We start from the raw sequence: 22982 nt of genomic DNA, 5'->3' as shown, positions 1-22982 counted from the left end.
CCACAATGAGATACCATCTCATGCCAGTTAGAATGGCAATTATTAACAAGTCAGGAAACAACAGATGCTGGAGAGGATGTGGAGAAATAGGAACGCTTTTACACTGTTACTAGGTGCTCTTTCTCCATTCATTCATCTATAGTTGTGGATCAAGATGTCTAGCCCTGCCTTGTCCCACTCTCAAACACTTCTGAGCTAATCCCATCTGGCAAACAACTAGTGAACTATTTCTACGATTGATGTGGTCAGTAGGAAACACAAGCTATGCCTAGAGCAACACAGAAAGGCCAAACACCAAGATTTATTTACCCTTGCTGTTTGCAAACCTGATGGTTTTAGTCAGGCTCTAGTATTACAGACTGAAATATAAGAAAATCCTGCACATGCTCAGAGAAGCTGTTGGCTTTGCCACAGTTCTACGCCTAAACATTATAATAATATTATTATTATCACACAGGGGTGTCACGAGGATTAATGAGACATTTTCAAATCACTTTGAGCTGCTCTGTTGGGGGTACTAAATAAATGGTATGTTTTCCTTTTTAAATGCCATTTTTGGCATTGATTTGTTGTGATGGGTTCGGCTATCCAACAGGGCTAGAATGAGCCCACCAACTCATTTCCTGTAGACAATAGACTAGCCATCAGAAGGAGTGGTTTTCAGTTAAGATAAATATGAATTGAAGTGAACTAGTCAGCAATCAGAAGCAAATAGGCTGCTGTTAGAAATCTAGTATATTAAGTACTCACAGTGATCAACATAAGAGTTGCACAGTGCGATACAGTAGAGCAAACACTGGATTTGGAAATGGTCCAAGATTTTAGGCCCAGCTCTGCTGTTAACTAGCTATGTGAGCTCGAACAAACTGCTAAACTTCTCTGGGCCTCAAATATAAAGTAAGGGCTTTATATATGTCCTAAGAAGCTCATAATTAAGTCTTCCAGACAAGGCAAATCCATGAAAGGAATGGAAATAGTCATTTCTGAAGGAAAGATATTTCACAGCTGGGAGAAGCTTGTGACCATTCATCACAGGACTAACCTCTGCTCTGGTCTTCCTTGCCATTGATTAATATTAATTTCAGTACTAATTCCTGCAAAAGAAGGAATAAATCACTTTCGAAGTTAGACATAGAAGTACATGAAACATCTGGTCTTTAAAAATAGGGTCTTTGCCTTTCCATGAGCTATCATTGCAGCAAGCAGTCTGTCTCATTCCAAGATTTAAATATACGAATGATTGATTATACTGCTACTCTAATCATCAGCTCAAAAAATGCAAAAAAATGAGGTGTGCAAAATAATGAGGTGGCTGTCATACGCCAATGTTCTGGAGTTTTGTAAGAAAGAGAGTTTTATGTGGTTGCCTAGTTTTGCCATCTCACAACAGAAGTAGCTGTTTGCATCGCCTGGCACTGATCAGGAGGTGAAACAGAAGATGAAGGGACAGTGAAAGTACATAGGTGCCTGCTGTGCCCAGGAGAGCCAGAAGTGGAAGTCCTATGGAATAAATGAGCAGTGTTTTCTACGGTGAATTCTGTTTCTCCTCACTCCTCGTCTTAGGAATCCCAATAGGATCCTGGGCTCAAAAAGAAGAAATGTTGACCCTCCAGAGCAGATAGCAGTGCAAAGAGCCACTCCTTGGGAAATTCAATTAAACAAATGTGTACTGATCCCCACTATTTACAAGGAACTTTGGTAGATACTAGCAGTATAAATTGGCTAGGACCTATTCTGAGCCCTAGAGAACCCTACGGTTGGGAGTGGTGGTGGGAAGTATTGACCACAAATCACTTACTTCAAATTGAATTGTCAGCGAACTTCGGGTGGGTGAGGAGCTGTCTAGACAACAGTTCCTCTTCTGTAAATGATTTGAATGATACAATAAAAAAACAGACTCTTTAAAGCCTAGGGTTAGCTTATATTAGATTGTTAAAATTTCTGGAAACAATTGTGTTCAAAGTAACCACAACAATTTGGAAAAATACGTTTAAAGAAGATACATGTAAGTTATCTCTGGGCCCAGATCAAGCAAGAGGTACAAGTTGCAGAATGAATGTCCTCCCAGTTTAACGACTAGAGCCTGACAAATTCCCTACCACAAGGGCAGTGCTGAAATATTAAGTAAAAAGTCTAGGTACAGGTCCTGCTCTCATCCCTTCCACGACACACTTGAGTCATAAAGTCGGACTTTCTAACCACACGACTTAGACTATGTGAATTTCCTTTCCCATTTCATCTCACTTCCCCGCCGATAGGAAGTCTATGTAGTGTATAAAGCCCAGGCTGTCACTGCTAATCCCAATCAGAAACTTGGTCCTTGATTCTTCCCAGTGGCCGAAATCTCCGCTGCGAAAATGGGTGTGAACTATTCACTAAAGCGGCAGGACCTGAAGGCCTTTAACGATCCATTTCCCTCGGACTCAGTTGGCGAAGCCCATCAGCACCCTTACTGCGCTTGGCTTCTCATCCCAGCAGGAGCTAAACTGTTAAGACCCCCGCTCCTTCCAGGCCTGGCGGTTCTCGACCCTCAAGTGAGCCTGGGACGCCCGTGTCAGGCTTGCCTCTGGCCCAGGGCGCCCGCCTGGCCTGCACTCCCTTCCTGGACACCGGGCCCGCCTGCCCATCCCCGGCTGGCCCGGGGGGAGTGTGGAGGCCAGGGGGCCGGCGCCCGCGGGGCCGTGGCAGGAGCTCCTGGCGACTGGGACGCGGCCACGCGGGCCGGGGGCGAGGGACGCGGACCAGAAGCAGGCGGAGCCCAGGGGCCGGGGCCGGCAGCCGGACTCCCCGTGGGCCGGTTCCGCTGGGTGGGCGTTCCCGCGGGGCGCCGAGGTGCAACATGAGGGCGCTTCGCTGACACCGAGGGTCCGAGAGAGCGGTAAGAAGGGCAGGCCCGGCGGCTCTCTCCGGTCGCGGGGCGCGCGCCCGCGCGGTGGGCGGGAATCCTGAAGGGACGCGGAGGCGGGCGCGCGCCCCGCGGGGGAGGGGGCGGGGAACGCGAGGCGGAGGGAGGAGGCGTCTCTGTGCGGGAGCCCGGCGGAACGCGCCAGACCCTGACCGAGCCTCGCGGCTGCTGCTGCAACAGGCGGCGGGCTCCGCTCGGGGGCGGAGGCGGCGAGGGGGCGGGGAGCGCGAGGAGGAGCGACCGGGCCCCGCCGCCGCCGCCTCTTCCCCGCCGCATGGACGAGCACCTCAGCCTTCTGCGCTCGCCGCCGCTGCCCTCCGCCCGCCACCGCGCCCACCCTCCCCAGCGCCCCGCGAGCGGCGGCGGCGCTCACACGCTGGTGAACCCCGGCTACTCCGAGCCCGCCGCAGGCCCCGAGCTGCCGCCCGACATGACCGTGGTGCCCGGGGACCACCTGCTGGAGCCGGAGGCGGCCGACGGTGGAGGGACCCCGCCTCAGGGCGGCTGTGGCGGCGGCGGCTGCGACCGCTACGAGCCGCTGCCGCCCTCGCTGCCGGCCGCGGGCGAGCAGGACTGCTGCGGGGAGCGCGTGGTCATCAACATCTCGGGGCTGCGCTTCGAGACGCAGCTGAAGACCCTCTGCCAGTTCCCCGAAACGCTGCTGGGCGACCCCAAGCGGCGCATGAGGTACTTCGACCCGCTCCGCAACGAGTACTTCTTCGACCGCAACCGGCCCAGCTTCGACGCCATCCTCTACTACTATCAGTCCGGGGGCCGCATCCGCCGGCCCGTCAACGTGCCCATCGACATCTTCTCCGAGGAGATCCGCTTCTACCAGCTGGGCGAGGAGGCCATGGAGAAGTTCCGCGAGGACGAGGGCTTCCTGCGGGAGGAGGAGCGGCCCCTGCCCCGCCGCGACTTCCAGCGCCAGGTGTGGCTGCTCTTTGAGTACCCTGAGAGCTCCGGGCCGGCCCGGGGCATCGCCATCGTGTCCGTGCTGGTCATCCTCATCTCCATCGTGATCTTCTGCCTGGAGACGCTGCCGGAGTTCCGCGACGAGAAGGACTACCCCTCCTCGCCGTCGCAGGACGCGTTCGATGCAGCCGGCAACAGCACGTCGGGGGCCTCCGGGGGAGCCTCCAGCTTCTCCGATCCCTTCTTCGTGGTGGAGACCCTGTGCATCATCTGGTTCTCCTTCGAGCTGCTGGTGCGGTTCTTCGCCTGTCCTAGCAAAGCCACCTTTTCGCGAAACATCATGAACTTGATTGACATTGTGGCCATCATCCCTTATTTTATCACTCTGGGTACCGAGCTGGCCGAGCGACAGGGCAACGGACAGCAGGCCATGTCCCTGGCCATCCTGAGGGTCATCCGCCTGGTGAGGGTCTTCCGCATCTTCAAGCTCTCGCGCCACTCCAAGGGGCTGCAGATCCTCGGGCAAACGCTGAAGGCGTCCATGCGAGAGTTGGGGTTGCTCATCTTCTTCCTCTTTATTGGGGTCATCCTTTTCTCCAGCGCGGTCTACTTTGCCGAGGCAGACGACCCCACCTCAGGTTTCAGCAGCATCCCGGATGCCTTCTGGTGGGCAGTGGTAACCATGACAACAGTGGGTTATGGCGATATGCACCCAGTGACCATAGGGGGCAAGATTGTGGGATCTCTCTGTGCCATCGCCGGTGTCTTGACCATCGCATTGCCAGTTCCCGTGATTGTTTCCAACTTCAATTACTTCTACCACCGGGAGACGGAAGGGGAAGAGCAAGCCCAGTACCTGCACGTAGGAAGTTGCCAGCACCTCTCCTCTTCGGCCGAGGAGCTCCGAAAAGCAAGAAGTAACTCGACTCTGAGTAAGTCGGAGTATATGGTGATCGAAGAGGGGGGTATGAACCATAGCGCTTTCCCCCAGACCCCTTTCAAAACGGGCAATTCCACTGCCACCTGCACCACGAACAATAATCCCAACTCCTGTGTCAACATCAAAAAGATATTCACCGATGTTTAATATATAATACAAGTGACATGCTGTGCCCAGTATTGTGTGGAACGTGCCCCCTTGGTCTGCCTATGCCCTTGTTTTATACATTTCCAGACCATTCATCAAGGAAAGGACCTGAAGAAGTGGGAAGCACACTTCATTCTCCCTCTCCCTACTGCTTCATACTGAAACAGGTGCCTGTTTTGCAAGTGGGCTGCATTCTCTCAGCTCTCCTTTTTCCCCTTACCCTCTCTCTCTCTCTCTCAATATTGTAAACAACAAACTTACATTAAACTTCATTTCTAGTACACGCCCTATTTAAAAAAAAAAAAAAAAAGCAGTACATCCTGGGAGGAAATGAAACTAAAGAACAAAGTAACTGTTTAACCTCAGAATTTTAAAGGCAGTTGTTTCGTTCCTAAGCACATGAGTTTGTAGTAAATGATACTTCAGTTTGATGGACTTTTCAACATTATTTACTGAATAAGTATTTCGATTGCCTACCCTGTAGATATGTGGATGAAGAATCTAACTAGAATAATGACTTGTAAACCCACCACGAGTTTATTTGGTTTTTCCCAGAATTTTAAGGGTCTCTCCAACTTTGAATGAAGGGAAATGCCCAAGATGTCCTGATCTGACTAATTAGTTTAATTCTTTCGGGCTTGCTAAGCATTTCTAAAGCATTAGACTAACACATTCCTGTGAAGTTCTGTGCATATGTCTCAGCCTCAACATCTATCAAAGTCTAGAAACAGATGTTTTCAGTGCTGCTGAGAGAAACAAAAAATTTCCTGATGCATCTGAGAGATAAGCTTCGGCAGTATCACAAGAAGATTAAAGTGGCAGACACCCCTTCCAGCGGAAGTTACTAATTCGGACCTGACTGATGCAGTTCCCATAGCAACCCATGTTTCCTGGGAAACCCGAAAAAGGTTGTCATGGCATCTATTGCTCTCTAGCCCCACCTTCCAGTCCCTGCTGTTTCCACAGTAACCTTTCCAGATGGTTCCTACTTAAATGATTTCATAAAGGAAAACCACTGTTTGAATAAACTGCACAAATAAAGTTAAGCCTGAGACTCTAAGGAGGTGAAATGAATCCCAAATGCATTTTTTAACTATGAAAATCATTGATGTTATCCCATAATAACTGAATCAAGAAGGAAAATATGATGTTTGGAATGTTAGATATTAACCACAATAAGGCATGATCTGGATTAAGTGCCATTTATCAGGCAATAATTTTTAAAGATGCTTCTCTACAGTTTTTTTTCTCCAAGAACTTTCAAGCCAACAAATGGAATTTAAAAGCAAATGTAAAAGTGTTCTGTACATAAGCAAATGAGAGATACAATCAGTGTACCTGAAACCTTACAACAAAGGATCTTCAGGCTTTCTCTTTAAAAAAAAAAAATTTAGATCCCACAACAGCTCTGTCATCATCACAGCATTCGACAAGCTAAGTAAACTTCAAATAAATGAAGGATGCACGTTTTAAACTGAATGCATTGCAGACAATCAATAAAAAGGAGGGACAGGAAGTAACCAGCTCTTGGGAGAACACTTGCAACTTTCAACCATATGCCAAGGGTTGCCAGAAGACAGACAGAATCAGGTGAGCACTATGTGATCTACTGGGAGCAGTCCCTTTTGTATCCAGAGCCAGGGAACTGTCATTAATATCTAGATTGCTGGCATTTGCAAAACCAACAGTTTTATGTTAGTTACATGCTTGGCGTTTTTTAAAGATAATTTACACCTTTTTCATCTGATTTCCATGCTGCTAACTGCCCTTTAGTTTCCATTGTTTATTACCAAAAAAATGAAAAAACAGTCATTGCTGTTCAGAATAACCTTCACCCAAGCAGAACTGAAAATTATTCCATTCCTTTTACTAACCCACTTGGCCTCCAATCAACCTGTTTCCCCTTACAGAAGGATAAATGGCAGAATCTACTGCTGTTAGATTATTGGTCCAATTTTAATTTACATAATTATTTAATAGTACACAGTGGTACAGTTCTTTCAAACAAAAAATGGTTAAAAATAAGAGTAACATTTAAACATAATCGTTTTGTTTCATATACAGTATATAAATTATACATCATCCACAATTGCCTTTTGGTTTTGATAGCATGTAACTATTCTATCCTTCCAGAGTAAATTAGAGTAACCCTATTTTTAAAGCCCATGAAGTATTTTCAGTTAGGAGCTCATTTATTATGCATGCATTGAAGAGAGTGGAAAATAATGATTGAGACTGCAAGGGAGTGATGAGGAAGGAAAACACCAAACAAATAGAGGCAAGAAATCTAAATATACCTATCATTGATTAGTTGTTTGTTTTTATCTATGTACATCTAAATATGACTCTATTATCTAGTTTTCTTTGCTTTTTGTTTGAGTTAACCTTTGACATTGATCTATCTCTTGACCAAACTTTTGGTACCCTTAATGACCAGAAATTATTTTTATGACACATTTTGAAAATATGTTAGATACATTATAACAATTACATAAAAATAATTTTTGTATCTGTTTTTAAAATAACACAGAGGTCAATGAAGTGCAATGACAAGTTTAGTCACATTTATTCTGAAGATGCAGAAACGTTGATTAATTCTATAAGTAAATTATGGTCGTGCCATAATTCTTATGGTTATTAACTAGCAGTAATTTAAAGGGGACCTTTGTTCTTTAATCCAGAGAAATATCCTGGCTTTTGAGTCATAACTTTGAGGTAATATGATTGCTTGTAGTCACCACATTGTAAGTTCCCTAAAGGCTATAGGCTCTGTGTTTTGAAAGTTTTGGGTACTAGTGCCTAGCACAGAATGTGGCACCTTTTATATTTGTTGAGTTAATAGCTGTTATCTTACATGACTGCTGTTATTTCCAGGCTTTTATTGAAGTGGTTAAAAGCATAAGCTCTGCAGTCATATTGCCAGGGTTTGAATCTTGACTCTGCTCTATGATCTTGAGCAAATTACTCTCTGTGCCTCAGTTTCTTTGTTTGTAAAATGAGGGTGATAAATAGTACCTCATAGGTTTGTTGTGAACAGTAAATGTTAATACAGGTACAACACTTAGAAAAAATAATTTCATGACATGGCATCAGAGATTTTGTTAAGAGATTATATTGGGATCATTATTCACAAGCATTGTGTAATTAATACAATGCTTCGTGAATATGAAATACATAATCAATGTCTTCCTATTTCCTTTCAATAACAATAATAATTACCATTCATTAAGGGTCAACCATGTCCTGGACACTTGTCAACTCTGCAATAAGTGCTATTAACCTCATTTTAGGAGGGCAAAAAATAGATGATTAAAGTTAAGTGATTTCTCTAAGAGTTCATGGCTCGCAGAAGACTCAGCAATGATTTAAAGCCAGGTTATTCTGGCTCTGAAACACATCCTACTTTTATTAGGTGACTTGAAAGACAAAAAATAAATCTCTTACGCTCTTAGTCTTGGCTTCAGCCCATGTCACTAATTAATGAGTTGAGGTAGATAACATATCTCCAGAAATCTGTTTCATTTCAGTATACAGAAAATTAACCTGTTTAAAATATCGGATATTTTAACCAAATATAAGGATCAAATATAAGTTATTTAAATCAGATGAAGAGATGGACTTTTCTAATAACAAAAGATTATTTTATTATGGTTGGCTTATCTATATAACCAGTCATGGTAGTGTTTAATGATAACTGCTAGGACAATAGATATTTTTCAGTTTTAAGATTTTTTGTTTTCATGTGTTTTAATCAACAATAGTGAAAGCATTATGCAAATTATTTTTCTATTGCCTTATACTTTGCTTAAGTTACTGAAGAACCATTCCAGAAAGCCATGTAAATATTTTGACTCTCCCTTATTAAGAGGGAAGAAATTATTCAGAACAGAAGTATTAAAAGCAAAAAGAGATTGCCAGTTCATTGAAACTTGTGACAGTATTGCCTTACCTAACCACTCCAAGGATCTTTAAGGGCATCTGTGCTCTAAAATAAATAAATAAATAAATAAAAATATAATTTTTCTGACATAATAGCTGCAGACCTTTCTCTAAGTTCTTAAATCATTTATGAAATAAAAATGGATAGTGACTTGGGCTTAAAGCAAAATACTAATGAGTCTATGTTTTCATATGCTACCTAGCTTTGCCAAACTACACGCTTCACTGTTGAGGTCAGTTGCATGTCTTAGGTGTTAAAGAAATATACATATGTCTGTGCATAGCAAGAGATTCATGTGAGGAGGCATGACTGGATCAGTGCACATCCATCAACACCCTGGGAAAAAATGTATATGCCCTACAGCTAATGAATCCAGATGAAACACAGAAGTTAACATTGTTATTATTTTATTTCTTTTATGATGTTTTAAGACTATATGATATACCAATTATGGTGACATAACCACAGGCACCTACACATAGGAGGAAGCATTATGTCAGTTATTTCTAAACTTTGAAATAAAAATTTAGTATTGAAATTTTAAATGCACAGTATGAAGAGATTTAAAGTTATGGTTTGTTGGCATAAAACTTATTTACCTTTTTGGCATATAACATACTCAAGCATTTGCTTTGCTATAGTATGTAAATACAATGTATATAATATATACTAGTAGTCTATTCCTTTGAGAGCCATAACTATAATTTACTGACTTCTATACATTTAAAATTTCAACATTTTCTACAGCAGTTCCAAGTCCTTCCTACCTCTCAGCTGTGAATAGAAGTGATAACCCTTCCCACTAAGAAATGCAAGGAAGCACACGTGTCCCATAATCTGAAGACTTATGGAAACACTGTGAGATAGAGGTGAGGAGCATAAGAATGTGGAAGAGAATATTTAGGGATTGCATTTTTAAGGTGGGAGCTTCTTTTTTCTGTTTTGTATTAGGCCTTTTAAACTAAGGATACAATTACTGATTTTTGTACTGTTCCTTATGGTTTTGGGGACAATTTTATATATATATTAGTGAAATCACTTGTTTTTTATATACCTTTAGGAAGTGGTTGATAACCTTTGAGCAAAAGTAAATCAAAGAATGCAGGAAAAAGAGAGCAGAAACCAATCAGAGCCTAGACCTTATTATTGTGACTCAACTCTTAACTTTCCGGCAGAAAATGGCCATTGCTGTATAGCATATCATAATAGTATTCTTTATGTACTCATATTCAGTTTGCAAGTGTAATTTAAATAAGACTGGTTAGAAAGCTTTCAGATGTTTATCTTGGTTTTTAATGATGTTGTGAGCTAATTTTCAAAATTGTGAAGAAAAATGCATTTTAAAAAGAAACATTTTCATGATTTTTCTGGGTTTTTTTGTACCAGATGTTTTTTCTTTTATTTCAAAATTTGCACCATTAGCCATCAAATGCATTTTAAGAAGAGAACTAGAAAAGCGGCTCCATCATTTTCTTGGGAGCCATGTTGTTATTGTTGTAACCTAAACAGTGTGGAATAGGAACTCTGCCCTAAAAAATAAAGCCTGGGATTCTAGTTGTTAGCAATGCAGCACTTAAGTGGAGAAAAAGCTATATTTCATCATATCTGAAGAATGTTATGAATAAATTTGATCATACAAGACTGACTTTGCAGATACAAGAGTCATACCTTCCAAAATGGTGATAGTGATTGGGGAGAAGCTTTTTCTCTTCCAGTGAGCTTCCAACCTCACACCCACTCCTAATCTCATAGCACAAAGACTCTTGGGAATCTCTTTGGAGGCCCCCACCAACTTTTTAGAATGAAAGTTAGCATTGTGCCTACATGTTTTATATCACACAGCACTGTTATTTCATTTGTCTTCCATTGCATTTATTTTAAACTCCCGTTCATTATGAAGTCCCTCTGAATATTAACGTTCTTATTTTTATACATTTAAACATATTCTGTAAATTAAAACATACTTAATTTGGAAGAGAAGCAGTGGGGACAATTTATTACACACACACACACACACACACACACACACACAAACACACACACACACACACTACACACAAACACCTCACCTGTTCATAGATTACTTCCAATCCTGCAATACAATTTACTTTCTATCTATAGATCTAAATGATCTTTTTTTTTCTGAAAACTAGTGAATTTCCAAAATATTGGTTCTGATTCCATATGTGCAGCATCAATATTTACAAATCATTTTTCTTGTTTTCCAGGCTTACTTAAAACACAGGTGTATTGCCTAGTGTTTTCAGTGTCTTTATTAATGAAATAATATTCATAGAAATAGTAAATATACTCAACCTATGACCAAATTTTGTCATTTAGCCTCCCAAATATCTCTAAAAACAGCCCACTTTGCTATGGAACTGCTAGGACGACTCTAATCCACACTATCATCTCTATCCTATGTAAGTGTGAAGGTCTCTTAATGGCATCTTTACATTTCCTGTGGCCACTCTTTGACCTTTTCTCTACTTGGTAGCCAGAATGATCTTTTTGAAACCAAAATCTGATTACATAACCCATCCTGCTTAAAATTCTTTCAGGGTCTTCTTGTTTTTAGGATAGAGCCCCAAAGGCTTAGTATAGCCTTTATGGCCCCACATAATTTCATATTCAGCCTTATCTCCTCTTTGTTTATGTTTCTCCCCTCATTCTTTTGTGCTCCAGTTATTCTGGTCTTCTTCCAGATACAGGATAAACTCCCTTTTCTCCTTAAGCTAATGGAGATCTTTGCAAATGTTTCACTGCCAGCCTCCTCTTTCTTGCCTCACCTCTTGACTTCTATTTTTACTTCAATACTTCTCCAGGGCATCTCTCATGACTCTAGTTTTTTCAGTTATCCTATTACAGTATAGTAGTTCATTAAATTGAAGATGCCCTTGATTATAAGAAATACCATTATTTATGTACTATTTTTTTAAATTTCCAATTGTTAGGATAAAGTACCAGTGACTTTAAGGTGCATCCCAATTTCATAGATGCTCAAATCTAAAAACACGTGTCTTAGAATGTGTTAAACATAGTATGTGAGCTTGACATAGCTGTAATTTTATATTAATTTGTGTTATATGATCAATTTCTGTTTCTTCCACGAGAGTGGGGACTATATCTCTCTTTGTTCACCACTGAATGCCTTCCCACTCTCTCCTGAGTCTGCTCCAAAAGGCTGTCACACCTGTCACTCTGCCAAAAGTGTACTTGGCAAGGTCACTGGTGACCTCATATAATGATACGCAGTGGGCCTTTCTCAGTTCTGATTTCAATTTGGCCTATCAGATGCATTTGGCTTGGTCGGGTACTTCCCCCTTTCTAAGAAGACTGTCTTTATTTGACTTCCAAGATATCACACTGTGGATTTTTTTTCTACCTCTCTGGTCTCTCCTTCTTAATCTTATTTACTGGTTCTTTCCCATCTGTTCGTTTTTCATCCCATCTTATTCTCATAGTTTTAGACTGTCTATGTATGTTAATTTGTATCTCCCACATAGACTTCTTCCTTGAGCTCCTAATTGAATTTTTCACCCATCTATGTGGCATCTCCACTTGGATATCTAATAGACATCTCAAACTTAATATGTCCAAACTGAATTTCCCTCCTTCTCCACTCTCTATACCATCAAGCCTGTACTTCCTGCCCTCTTCCCCACCTTCACTACTGGCAGCGTCAATTTTCCAGTTGCTCAAGCTAAAATCCTTGGAATTATCCTGGATTCTTCTTTTTCTCTTACATTACTTATTTAATCTACTGGCAAATACTGTCGATGCTACCTTTAAAATGTTTCAAGAGCCTTACCACTTCATAACACTTCTACTTGATCTAAACCATCATTATCTTCACCTGGATTTTTACAGTAGCTTCCCGATTGGTCTTCCAGTTTCCATCCTTCCTCTTATTTGAGTCTACCAGAGTGTTTCTTTTAAAACACTTATCAAGTTGTGTTACATCTTTGTGTCAAGACCACCATTTGGCACCCCATTTTACACAGAGTACTAACTAAAGGTTTTTTTACAATGGCCTGTAAGGCCCTGTCTCATTTTGCCCTCCTTACCCTTTTGACCTAATTTTCAACTCCTCTCCCACTTGATCCTGTGCTGCAGCCACACTGGCCACCTTGATCTTCTTAGATTGCACCAGGCATTCTCCACCTTGGGGTCTTTGTATTTGTTGTTCCCCCTGCCTGAAATGTTCTAGCATCTGATATCTGCATGACTGCCTCCATCACCTCCTTCAGGTGTCACTAGCCACAGTATTTAAAATTGCAGCCTCATAACATGCTCTATATCTTTTCTCTGGTTAATTTTTCCTCTAATGTATTAAGTATTTGGTTTATTTTGTTTATTGTCTGTTTTGCATTCCCTTCCATGAGGACAAGGAGTTTTGTCTGCTCAGTGTGCTATATCACCCAAAACCTGGCATAGTACCTGAAATACAGTTGCTGCTCCATAAGTGTCTATTGGAAGGAGAGATGAGAGGAAGGAAATTGCATTCCAAATTGAGGTGTTTTTAACCTGTAAACAAAATTTTCATGTCACGCATCTCTACCTCATGTAATCACTATGTGGCTTACTCTCCTCATCATGCTCTGAAGGACAATATTCCTTGTAATCAATTTCCTGGAGAGGGCTTAAATTTGTTAAAACATGCTCCAGCAAGTTTTCCACAAGAAGTATTATACCACACAAGTATGGGGATGGAATCCCTTAATGTAAGTAACTTAACTGTTACCTTATATGAGATATCACTGAAGGTACCTAGTCACTAAGGATACCTGGAAGTTAGAATGCTTCACGAAGACCATGATTTTATCCTACATAATAGCTAAAGAGTGTTTTTCATTAGTGATAACATAAACATGTTGACTAATTGACCAGGATGACACAGCAAAATCAGAACAAACAAGTGATATCTCCAGAGGGCTTATCTATCTATCAGACATTCTAAGAAACTTCCCTATAAGTTCAGTCTCGGTTTCAGTTAATGATGAGTCCTAAAAATCCATGGAGTCTTCATTACTATGGAAGCTGATTGAATCAAACATTATATTTCACTAGTGAATCACATTACAGAATTACATCGCTGTAGATATGGCCTGATTGGATATCTTTTGCAAAATAACCTAATTTTAAATGTAATTATCACTACCTCTTAAAATTATGACATTTAAAAGTTAGCTATTTTTTGAAGTGACTGTTCATACATGAAAGGAGATGGGGACATTTAATTAATGAAAAGTAGGAGCAGATTCTTAGAGTGATATTTATAAAATGTTAAAACTTAGACTGCTTCTAAATAATAATATGGAAGGTGAAGGCAATCCAGTAGCTTTTGGTTCTGAGTTTTGGGATATTCCTAACACCATTGAAATATCAACACATATAGTATGGAATTACTGAAACTAATTAAAGCATTGATATGACCACTGCAGATATTTCCATGATTTTATGTAATATTGTAACCAAGGTACTTTCCTCTGCAGTAGGAAACAAAGATTCTCCTAATAAGAATAGAGAGGAATTTTCCCTGCACCCCTTTTGAATTTTCTCCTTTCCCTGGATTTATCAGGCAAACCAGACCAGAGAATGACCTGATTGTTGCCTCTGCATATCCAAGTGGCACAATTTCCTTACCAAACATGTCAATAAATTTAAAACTGACGTATATGACTGAATTTACATATGTAGAAATTAGAAATTAGAAACTGTTTTCTCCTTACACCACTTTATACAGTTAAGCTCACATAGGAGAAAGATCATTTTGCCCGTCTGAGAAAAATGTTGTTAGGGATCGTTAAAGAAATGACACAAAATGTATTATTGAAATCTGTTTTTATTTTTTTCTGGTTTTGGATGAAAGATTGTGACATTGTTTATTTTTGTCATTTAAATAAATATGAGTTTTACTTGATTTTCTATTATAGCCTTGTTTAGTCAATGTGTTAGACATTTAAGAGGCAGCCTTATGTGCCATTACATTTTGTATTTACCTCATGTCTGATTACAGAACAATAAAATATCAGATAGTCATGAATACATTTCTTCTATAAGAAATTATTATGAAAAGTATGTTAAACAAGAGTGACTATGTGTTAGACTTCTAAAGAGCAAAATTTACTGGATAACCAAAAAGTACAGACAGAAATAATTTCTCCAAGGAAGAACTGTTTGAATTGCTTTATACCTGGATTCTGTAGACCTTTTACCTGCGACCTTTTAACTGATTTCAGAAGATCATTTTACTGTGTGACCATAAAAATTGAGGATATTTATTATTAGTAGACCTAACTACTGTTCAAAGTAGTATCGATTTTACCTTACGGCTCATTTTCCCGTGACTTTCTAGATTTTTTTAAAAGCTCATATCTTACCATATTACTGACTTTACTCACTGAGATTAAAGGTTTTTCCTTGCTAAGAGTACATAATTTTCAAGACCTCAATCAGAAAATCATATATAATTGAGTAAGAAATCTTTCTAGTTCTTGAGCTTATTCATTACCATTTACTTGGTAAAACTTAGTGTATAACTAATTCTAAGTAATTTAATAGATGTCAAACTATATAAACACATAAGAACAAAGTTCCCATAAAAATACATGCTATAGAATGCCTTCAACTCTTTTCTCATCAAATATAAGTTAATGAGACTAAAAGTAAAGCTAGGTTTCTGTACCTCTTTCCTTTAGGCCTTTTGGAGGTATTAATTACTTCTTCATAAATTTGATGATTATTGAAATTTGACCATTCTTACTCTCTTTTCTTGTTCTATATGTTAGAACATTTATTTGGTAAATTATCTTCAATTATAGGTCACTGTTTTCTATTGTACCTCCTTTTTCTCTTTTTATAGAATTGATTTTGATACTTAATGTCCATTTTTCTAAGCCTTTCAACCCACATCTTAACCACTAGTATAGATGTTATGATTATTATCCTGATATCACTTTTATTTTTGTTTCTGTTGAATTAGAACTCCCTCTAACACCTATACTTTATTAGGATGCCATCCTGTACCATTCTTATTTAATAATCTCAAGAGCCTTCAGAGGCAGGTATTAATACATGAGGGTTTTTTTTAAGGCCCAACCTTTTATATAAAAAGAATACAACAGCAGCAAGACAAGAACAGCTTAATGGAGACCTCTGAAAGTAAACAAAGCTGCAATAGCATTGAGCAGAGCCTAGGCACTTAGGAAATAAAATGAATGCTAGGTCATTAATGTGACTTTTGATTTCTCATAATTAGTAGTCATTAATAACTGTATAACTTTAAAACTCTGATAGTGAAAATTAAGCATACTATGAACATACTCTCTTTTTACCTAAACATCAATATGAAGACTTAAACTCACTGATGGGCAGTGATCTATCTGCGAAATCAAGGTGACCAAGTATTTAATCAAGGACAATAAGAAAAAATTTTAAATAGATAGATAATTGATTGCCCAGCACACAGTAGGCATACAGTATTTAATTTAGCAAGTGAATGATTCTTCCATCAAAAGCATACTCAAATTTCAAAGCACCATCTTTGGGCATTTACCACAAGTTTTGGGCATGTGCTAAAACCAGGAGTATATATGGGAAATAGTCTTCTCTATATATTATGATGGATGATATTAACATAGTCAAATACAGAGCTGAGTTTATAACATCTTTTATTTTTCTCTTTATAATTTCTGTCTTTATATTATATAGTCAGTAAATTGTTAGAGTATATAAATCTAATTTTTATATATCCATTTATTCATTCAATATGTATTTACTGAGTACCTCCTATGTGTCAGACACTACCCAGGGTGACAGAGGTTTATTCATTCATGAAGCATATAAAGCATGTACTGTAGTATGAATAGTATAGAATGCCAAACACCATTCTAGATTCTGGATGTAGAAAGTAAATAAGACTTTCATATTGTTTTGGCTCTTTTTAAGAAGTATTTTGCTATCAAGATTTCTCAATAATTATTTTGGCAGTTAGGAGAGAGAAGCACCATAGCTTTAACCTTTATTTCTTGATTCTCCATAGACCCTGTGAAGTGGTTATTATTGTCTTAATTTGGGATATTTTGAGTGGTATATAACTATGGAGAGTTCATATTTTAAAGAATCGACAGATTTAAAAGTTATTTGTAATGAAGAGATAAATGATAAGAATGACATCCTGTTAGCACATAGACCATGGTTTTCTCAGCACTCATTTGGAGACTCTCTCCCTCTCTCTCTCTCTCTATTTTTCTCTCCATGACACTTAGCATTGGATTTTTATTTCAGGAGTTCTCATAGATTACCACAGTAGGATGGACAGCCAGAAAAAAAAGTTCTTGGAAATACACTGAGAAAATTAATACATACATTTTTCTAAAAATCAATAGGTACTCAGAACTTTTCAGATGATTCGAAGAATGAAGATAAATTTTCTGTCTAAAAGCAAACTATCACACCGGTTTGGACTAAATTTCGAGGTCATTATTAGTAGAAAAAATGTTTATAATTTTAAGTTACAAATTAAAAGAAATACACAGTTAATACATTTAGACAATTCAATTGCCTGAACTTTTCAGGGTAACAGTTTTTTTAAAAGCCAGAATTTTAAAAAATATAATAAATGGAACATTTTCTGTTGACATAAACTTTATAGTTTTTTTAAGTTAAATATATCAGTAAATTATTGTGTTTACTCTGTCTGACAGATCCCTGAAGAGACCCCCACATAAAGAACCGTAGAGCTGCACTGACCCGTAGGATGCTCCATTTTAAATTGCCTGGATCAAGAATGCAGTGGCAATTATATCACTGATGGGCAATGATCCACCTGACAGCACATATTTTTATTTCAGTTGACATTAAATAATATGTCTCTAACAAATGCTTTATATAAAGGGAACAACTCTGACGTCGGAGGATTTGCTTCGTATTGTGTGCCATATAAAAGACATTTGATCAATAGATGAAGAATCTTGAAAATATTAAGGTATCATTGCATCCTTTTGACATTTTGATGAAATCAAATCATCCAAAAACTATAATCAGTGCTGCAGATAAAGAAACCTAAAATTTGTTTCTAACAAGCCAACTGTTACTTTTTTCTTTTTTCAATTAATTAGTGGACTGTGTTTAATCATGAGATATAGTCATGTTATGTTCCATGTTCTGGGTTATGTGCAACTTTATTTGTGAAGGTGTGTTTTGTACCAAAGGCTCTCATACATAGATTAGCCCATTTACATATAAATAAGTGAGGTCTACACTGTGCCCAAATAAATGGTATTAAAGACAGACTTGCCTAAAAGAAATGTGCCTTGCTTGATTAAACATTATTTTATTTTTTATTCAAAATGATAGATTTTCAAATTAGTGTTATAGGTTTTAGCTGAGATAAACTTTACAAAAATATATGACTACTTATTACGTTTTAGTATTCTATCTTAATTAAAATTATAATAGTTATGCTTTCAACAGTTCATATATAATATGTTCATTTCATTTTGTTTTCATGGGATGTTTGGTGTGGTGCAACAAAGCACATTTTTAAATATAATATTTCATCTAATGTTTATAACTTTTCCTTCAAAATTATAAATGTAAAAGTTTCCTTAACTCATTTTCTATTTTTATATTCTTTTAGAAATGGAACTCTTTTTCAATTAAAGACAAGTTTTAGTTGGAAAAGAGATTTAGGAGGTCATGAAGATGGTTTCCCTTTTGGGGACATTTCACTTCTGTGCCATTAATGTATTTTACTGTGACATTTCAGCAGAATGGTAGCTATTTGTATATTATTTCATAAGCCTTATGAAAAGTCAAACTGTGAAAATTTATTATATAGAGCACTTTTTATTTCCATATTTTAGTTTCAAAATATATCTGAACAAATGCATAAATAACCAATCTTCTGTTATTTAAGTGTATAACAATGCTATGTGATAATGAGAGCACTTGTAGAATTTTAATTACTATAAAAACATTTCAGTAGCAAAGCCAAGATTATAAATTTTTTGATGCCCCACAGAATGGAATACAAGTGATGAATTGCACTGTATGAGAATCAGTAACTAAAACAATCTTATACTTGCAGCAAGACAGACAGATAAACACGAGATACAATCTAGGTAACTTTCTTTGAGGCAAAGTCTACAATGAATTTCTCACAATCTGCTGGTAATTTCTTTGTGTCAAAACTTTGAGACCAGATCACTACAGGAAAATAAAAGTCTGACAGCTATCTCAGGTTTGAGCAATGTGAACCTTTAGTCAAGATGATATGTGATTAAAGTGAAAATATAGCCACTACCTTTTCTTTGTTCCATGTTAGCCCATTTAGTAGAGACATTGGCCTGGAGAATAGTCAGTCCATTGCAGCCAACTAATCCTTGTAACTAATTATTACAGCCTGGATAGCAGCAAAGTAATCCACATCAGCTATTGGGATGATTGAAACAAACTGATCAACTGTGTTTGTTACAGGAGGTTTTAGACATACCGATGTTTTAATAAGGATCAGTAGGTGTTACAAAAATAGACACAAAAATTACCTTTATAAAACACCAATGGCACAACTGTATGCATTATAGTATATTTAAGATCTGAATTATTATTACAGGTTACAGTTTTAAATAAAGACAAAGCCCAGATTTTTATGATAAAAGTACAGGATGGTGTCAGATGAGTCAACTGTCATACTGAATATGGTTCACAGAATGGATAGTAAAAATGGTACTGGTTTAGATAACAGTAGACCAGAATTCTCATCTACTTTCTGCCTGTGGGACCCTAGGTAAATCAGTTACATTACTAGGCTTCAGTTTGCAGGCTTAAATTGTAAGATGAGTGTGCTGGATTCAGTGATCTCCAAAACCCTTACCAGCCCCCAAATTCTCATTATACACATTTGAGAAATGCTTTGAAGAAAACTTAGGGCTGGGTGCAGTGGCTCATGCCTGTAATCCCAGCACTTTGGGAGGCCAAGGCGGGTGGATCACTAGGTCAGGAGTTTGAGACCAGCCTGGCCAACATAGTGAAACTCCATCTCTACTAAAAATACAAAAATTAGCTGGGCATGATGGTGCATGCCTGTAGTCCCAGCTACTTGGGAGGTTGAGGCAGGAGATTTGCTTGAACACGGGAGGTGGAGGTTGCAATGAGCCGAGATTGTGCCACTGAACTCCAGCTTAGGCAACAGAGGGAGACTTCATCTCAAAAAGAAAAGAAAAGAAAAGAAAAGTACACAGATTTTCTTATGCAGGAAAGAATACATGAAGTAAGATTTAAGCCTTGAAAGTTAAATATATCATTCTTCAAATTGATTGTGAGAAAAGGAAATAGGACTCTTTCTCCTTAGAATTTTCACTGATCTGTTAATGGTATCAAAAAAGTAGAAAAATCAGTCTGTGGAATGGAAACAGATTAATTAAATAGCTAGAAAGGAGGGAAGGGCATTTGTTTAATTAAATATTAAGGCAACTTGAAAATTTTCTATGAAACGCTAAAACAGTGCCAGAGCCTTATTGCACACTCAACATTTTAAGCCTGAGAGCAGGGAAATGTGGGAAAAGGTTGGAATGAAAGAAGTGTTTGCTTTATGATCTCTTGACTCCTTTTACACAAGAAGCAGATTGGTAGAGCTTAAGCAGGTGTCTGTGCTGTGGTGCTGGCTCTGCCAAAAACTCTCATGTGCCCTAGGAAAGTTACTTTAACTTCTCTGAGCCCGAGTTTCTTTATCTGTAAAGTGAAGACTTTTTAAATTTAGTAATCTGTATGTCTCTTTTCATCTCTGAGAATTCTATAACATTTTCAGATTGTTATATGTGTACATGTACATGTTGCTCACCTCTGTTCACTAAAATGCCACATATTTCTACTTGAGTGACTGAACAGATTGCAAGTCCAAATGTTCTCGTTTCTAATAATAATAATTGACCTCAGCAAGACATATAAAAGGTAAATCTTTTTATTTTGACTTTGGCTTTAAGCTATTATGATTTGTCATTTCATCTTTGAATGCTGAGTGAGTTACCTAAACAGAATGTCTGTTCCAGTTAATCTTCTCTTTAAATTTTGTTGTTTTATAAACATGTAGCAAATCAGAAGCAAGTATATTATGCTTATCAATGAACTGTAGCAGATTGTAAGGTGCATTTTTGTCACATTAAAAACTTAATACTCTTTTGGTCCCAGAAGAAATGACTGTAATTTAAAATAATAGTCACAAAATTTTGTGAATGTTTTTGAATACAAAGGAGGCCTGATAGAGCCATATTGCAATTCATTTTGCTCAGGAGTGAGAAACAAAATTCAGGGATAACCCAAACACATCTGTTTGGCAATAGTGGATAGTTAGGTAAAGAAGGGTTTTAGCTTTTGCACAACATAGGTAAGAGGCAACTGTACCTATAGAAAAACAGGAGTATATTCTGGTTCCTGGTTTTATGACAGAAAGATATTAGAAGGATACTAAAATGTGGACACTCGGGAAATTGATTAATACAGAAATATTTTGTCATACTGAGATTATTTGTCCAGAAGTTTAGTCTTATATCCCTTCCATTCAGAAAAGGGGGCAGTTTTTAAAGGCCTCTATCATAATAGGAAGTGTGCATTTTGACTAGTGGAGCAATTAATTAAAACATTTAATCTGATCATTTTGGTTTTATGAATCTGAATTTTCACTTTAGGTGTAATTGAATCACTTATGTATTACTGTGATCTTTGTGAGAAGTGATTTTGTCCATTTTTTTAAAGTTGATGAAACTTGATAAATGGTGATTCTAGCATATTGTATTAATATTGTATCTTACAATAATTTGTGAACTGGCCATCCTGAACAAATCATAGCGGTATGTCTTCTGGTAAATTGTTTCTATGGTGTGATCTCTTAATGCTGTGTTTGGGGGTGGGGGATGGGGTTAAGTATTTAGTTTAAACTATCAAAGTGTTTTTCTTAAATGCCATAAAATGTATGACTATAAACCAAATAAGAATATCCTCTTTTTTTCACTTTTAAGGGCACTATATAGACCATTTTGAAACTATCCCACAGAATGGTATAATTTATGTTTAAAAGCTCTTAGACACATATACACACACAAATATAAATATATATATATACACACACACATGTGCAAGGGGAAGCAGTTTATGTAATATTTCTAGGTGTTATGCTACATATTGTAATAATCTATTTTTGAAATATATAGATTACGCAGAAGTCAGAATAACAAATACAACACCTCAATTTTTTCATAGAGTCTAGCATTCGTTTACTTATAAGATTTGCTTATCATACTTTGCAAAGATCATTCACATAATTAATCTTTAAAATATTCATATGAAATACTAATGTCCTCTGAAATTTAAAGATTAAACAACCAAGGTTTAGAAAGATCCAGTGACTAGTCTAGAATAATATGGCCACTAACCTCATATGCTCTTTACACTATTCACCTTTTGTCATGTTATTTTTATCCTGTCACTGCTATTATCTTTAAAGCTTTAACAAAAAAATTTTAAAACATACATTGGGAATTTTCCAATTTTAGTTCAAAGACATTGTTGCTGTTCTTGTCAGACCTTTTTAGATACTTTCAGACTATAGTCCTTCCACAGAGTGATATTCAAACATTTTCTACCTAAAACGTACACCCTGACCACAGACACTGAATTCACTTGATATCAGAATCCTAGACTAAAAATTGGTCTTGACTGCCATTTCTAATCTCCCTTTTCAAAAATCCATCATAATGACTGATTTCTGAACAGTTGAATAAAGCAGTAATCAACCCAAGAAACTGCATCCATTCTAATTCAGAGGACAAAAAAACAGATCCACCCTAGTAACCATTTTTCAGCATATTTCATCACACTTATTCTGTGATTAGTGAAGGACAGAGAAGAGGAACTGGGGAGAAAAACTGCCTTTAAGAAAAGTCATTTCCTGTAACTATTCAAAAAGAATTAATTATCAAGTATTAGATAACAATATTACTTTTATCATAGTTCAAATATTTAGTAAAATGTATCCACATATTTTAAATTTTACTAAAGAATGTTCCCAGTTACAATCTAATGACTGCTTAGTTTGAATAAGAAAGACATTCATGTTTCAATTCATGACACAGTAT

General features: G+C 38.0%; 1 protein-coding gene across 2 annotated transcripts; it reads left to right on the top strand.

The window, feature by feature from the left end:
* Positions 1 to 2961: 2961 nt before the first annotated feature.
* KCNA3 (potassium voltage-gated channel subfamily A member 3) lies at positions 2962 to 22673 on the top strand. 2 transcript variants are annotated; one of them, XM_017499328.1, is made up of 3 exons: positions 2962 to 6497; positions 9598 to 9716; positions 17556 to 22673. In XM_017499328.1, exon 1 carries the CDS (start codon positions 3180 to 3182, stop codon positions 4905 to 4907), a length of 1728 nt encoding a protein of 575 aa, XP_017354817.1. In that variant the 5' UTR covers positions 2962 to 3179; the 3' UTR covers positions 4908 to 6497; positions 9598 to 9716; positions 17556 to 22673. The 2 variants fall into 2 exon arrangements, with proteins under 2 accessions (XP_017354817.1, XP_017354816.1); XM_017499327.1 differs by having other exon boundaries at positions 9595 to 9716.
* The last annotated feature ends 309 nt before the right edge of the window (positions 22674 to 22982 follow it).

This window comes from Cebus imitator, unplaced genomic scaffold, assembly GCF_001604975.1.
Source record: "Cebus imitator isolate Cc_AM_T3 unplaced genomic scaffold, Cebus_imitator-1.0 Scaffold256, whole genome shotgun sequence".
In the NCBI taxonomy this organism is placed as follows: domain Eukaryota; kingdom Metazoa; phylum Chordata; class Mammalia; order Primates; family Cebidae; genus Cebus; species Cebus imitator.
Note: the sequence above shows the minus strand (reverse complement) of the source record. Positions and strands in the feature narration are given on the sequence as shown.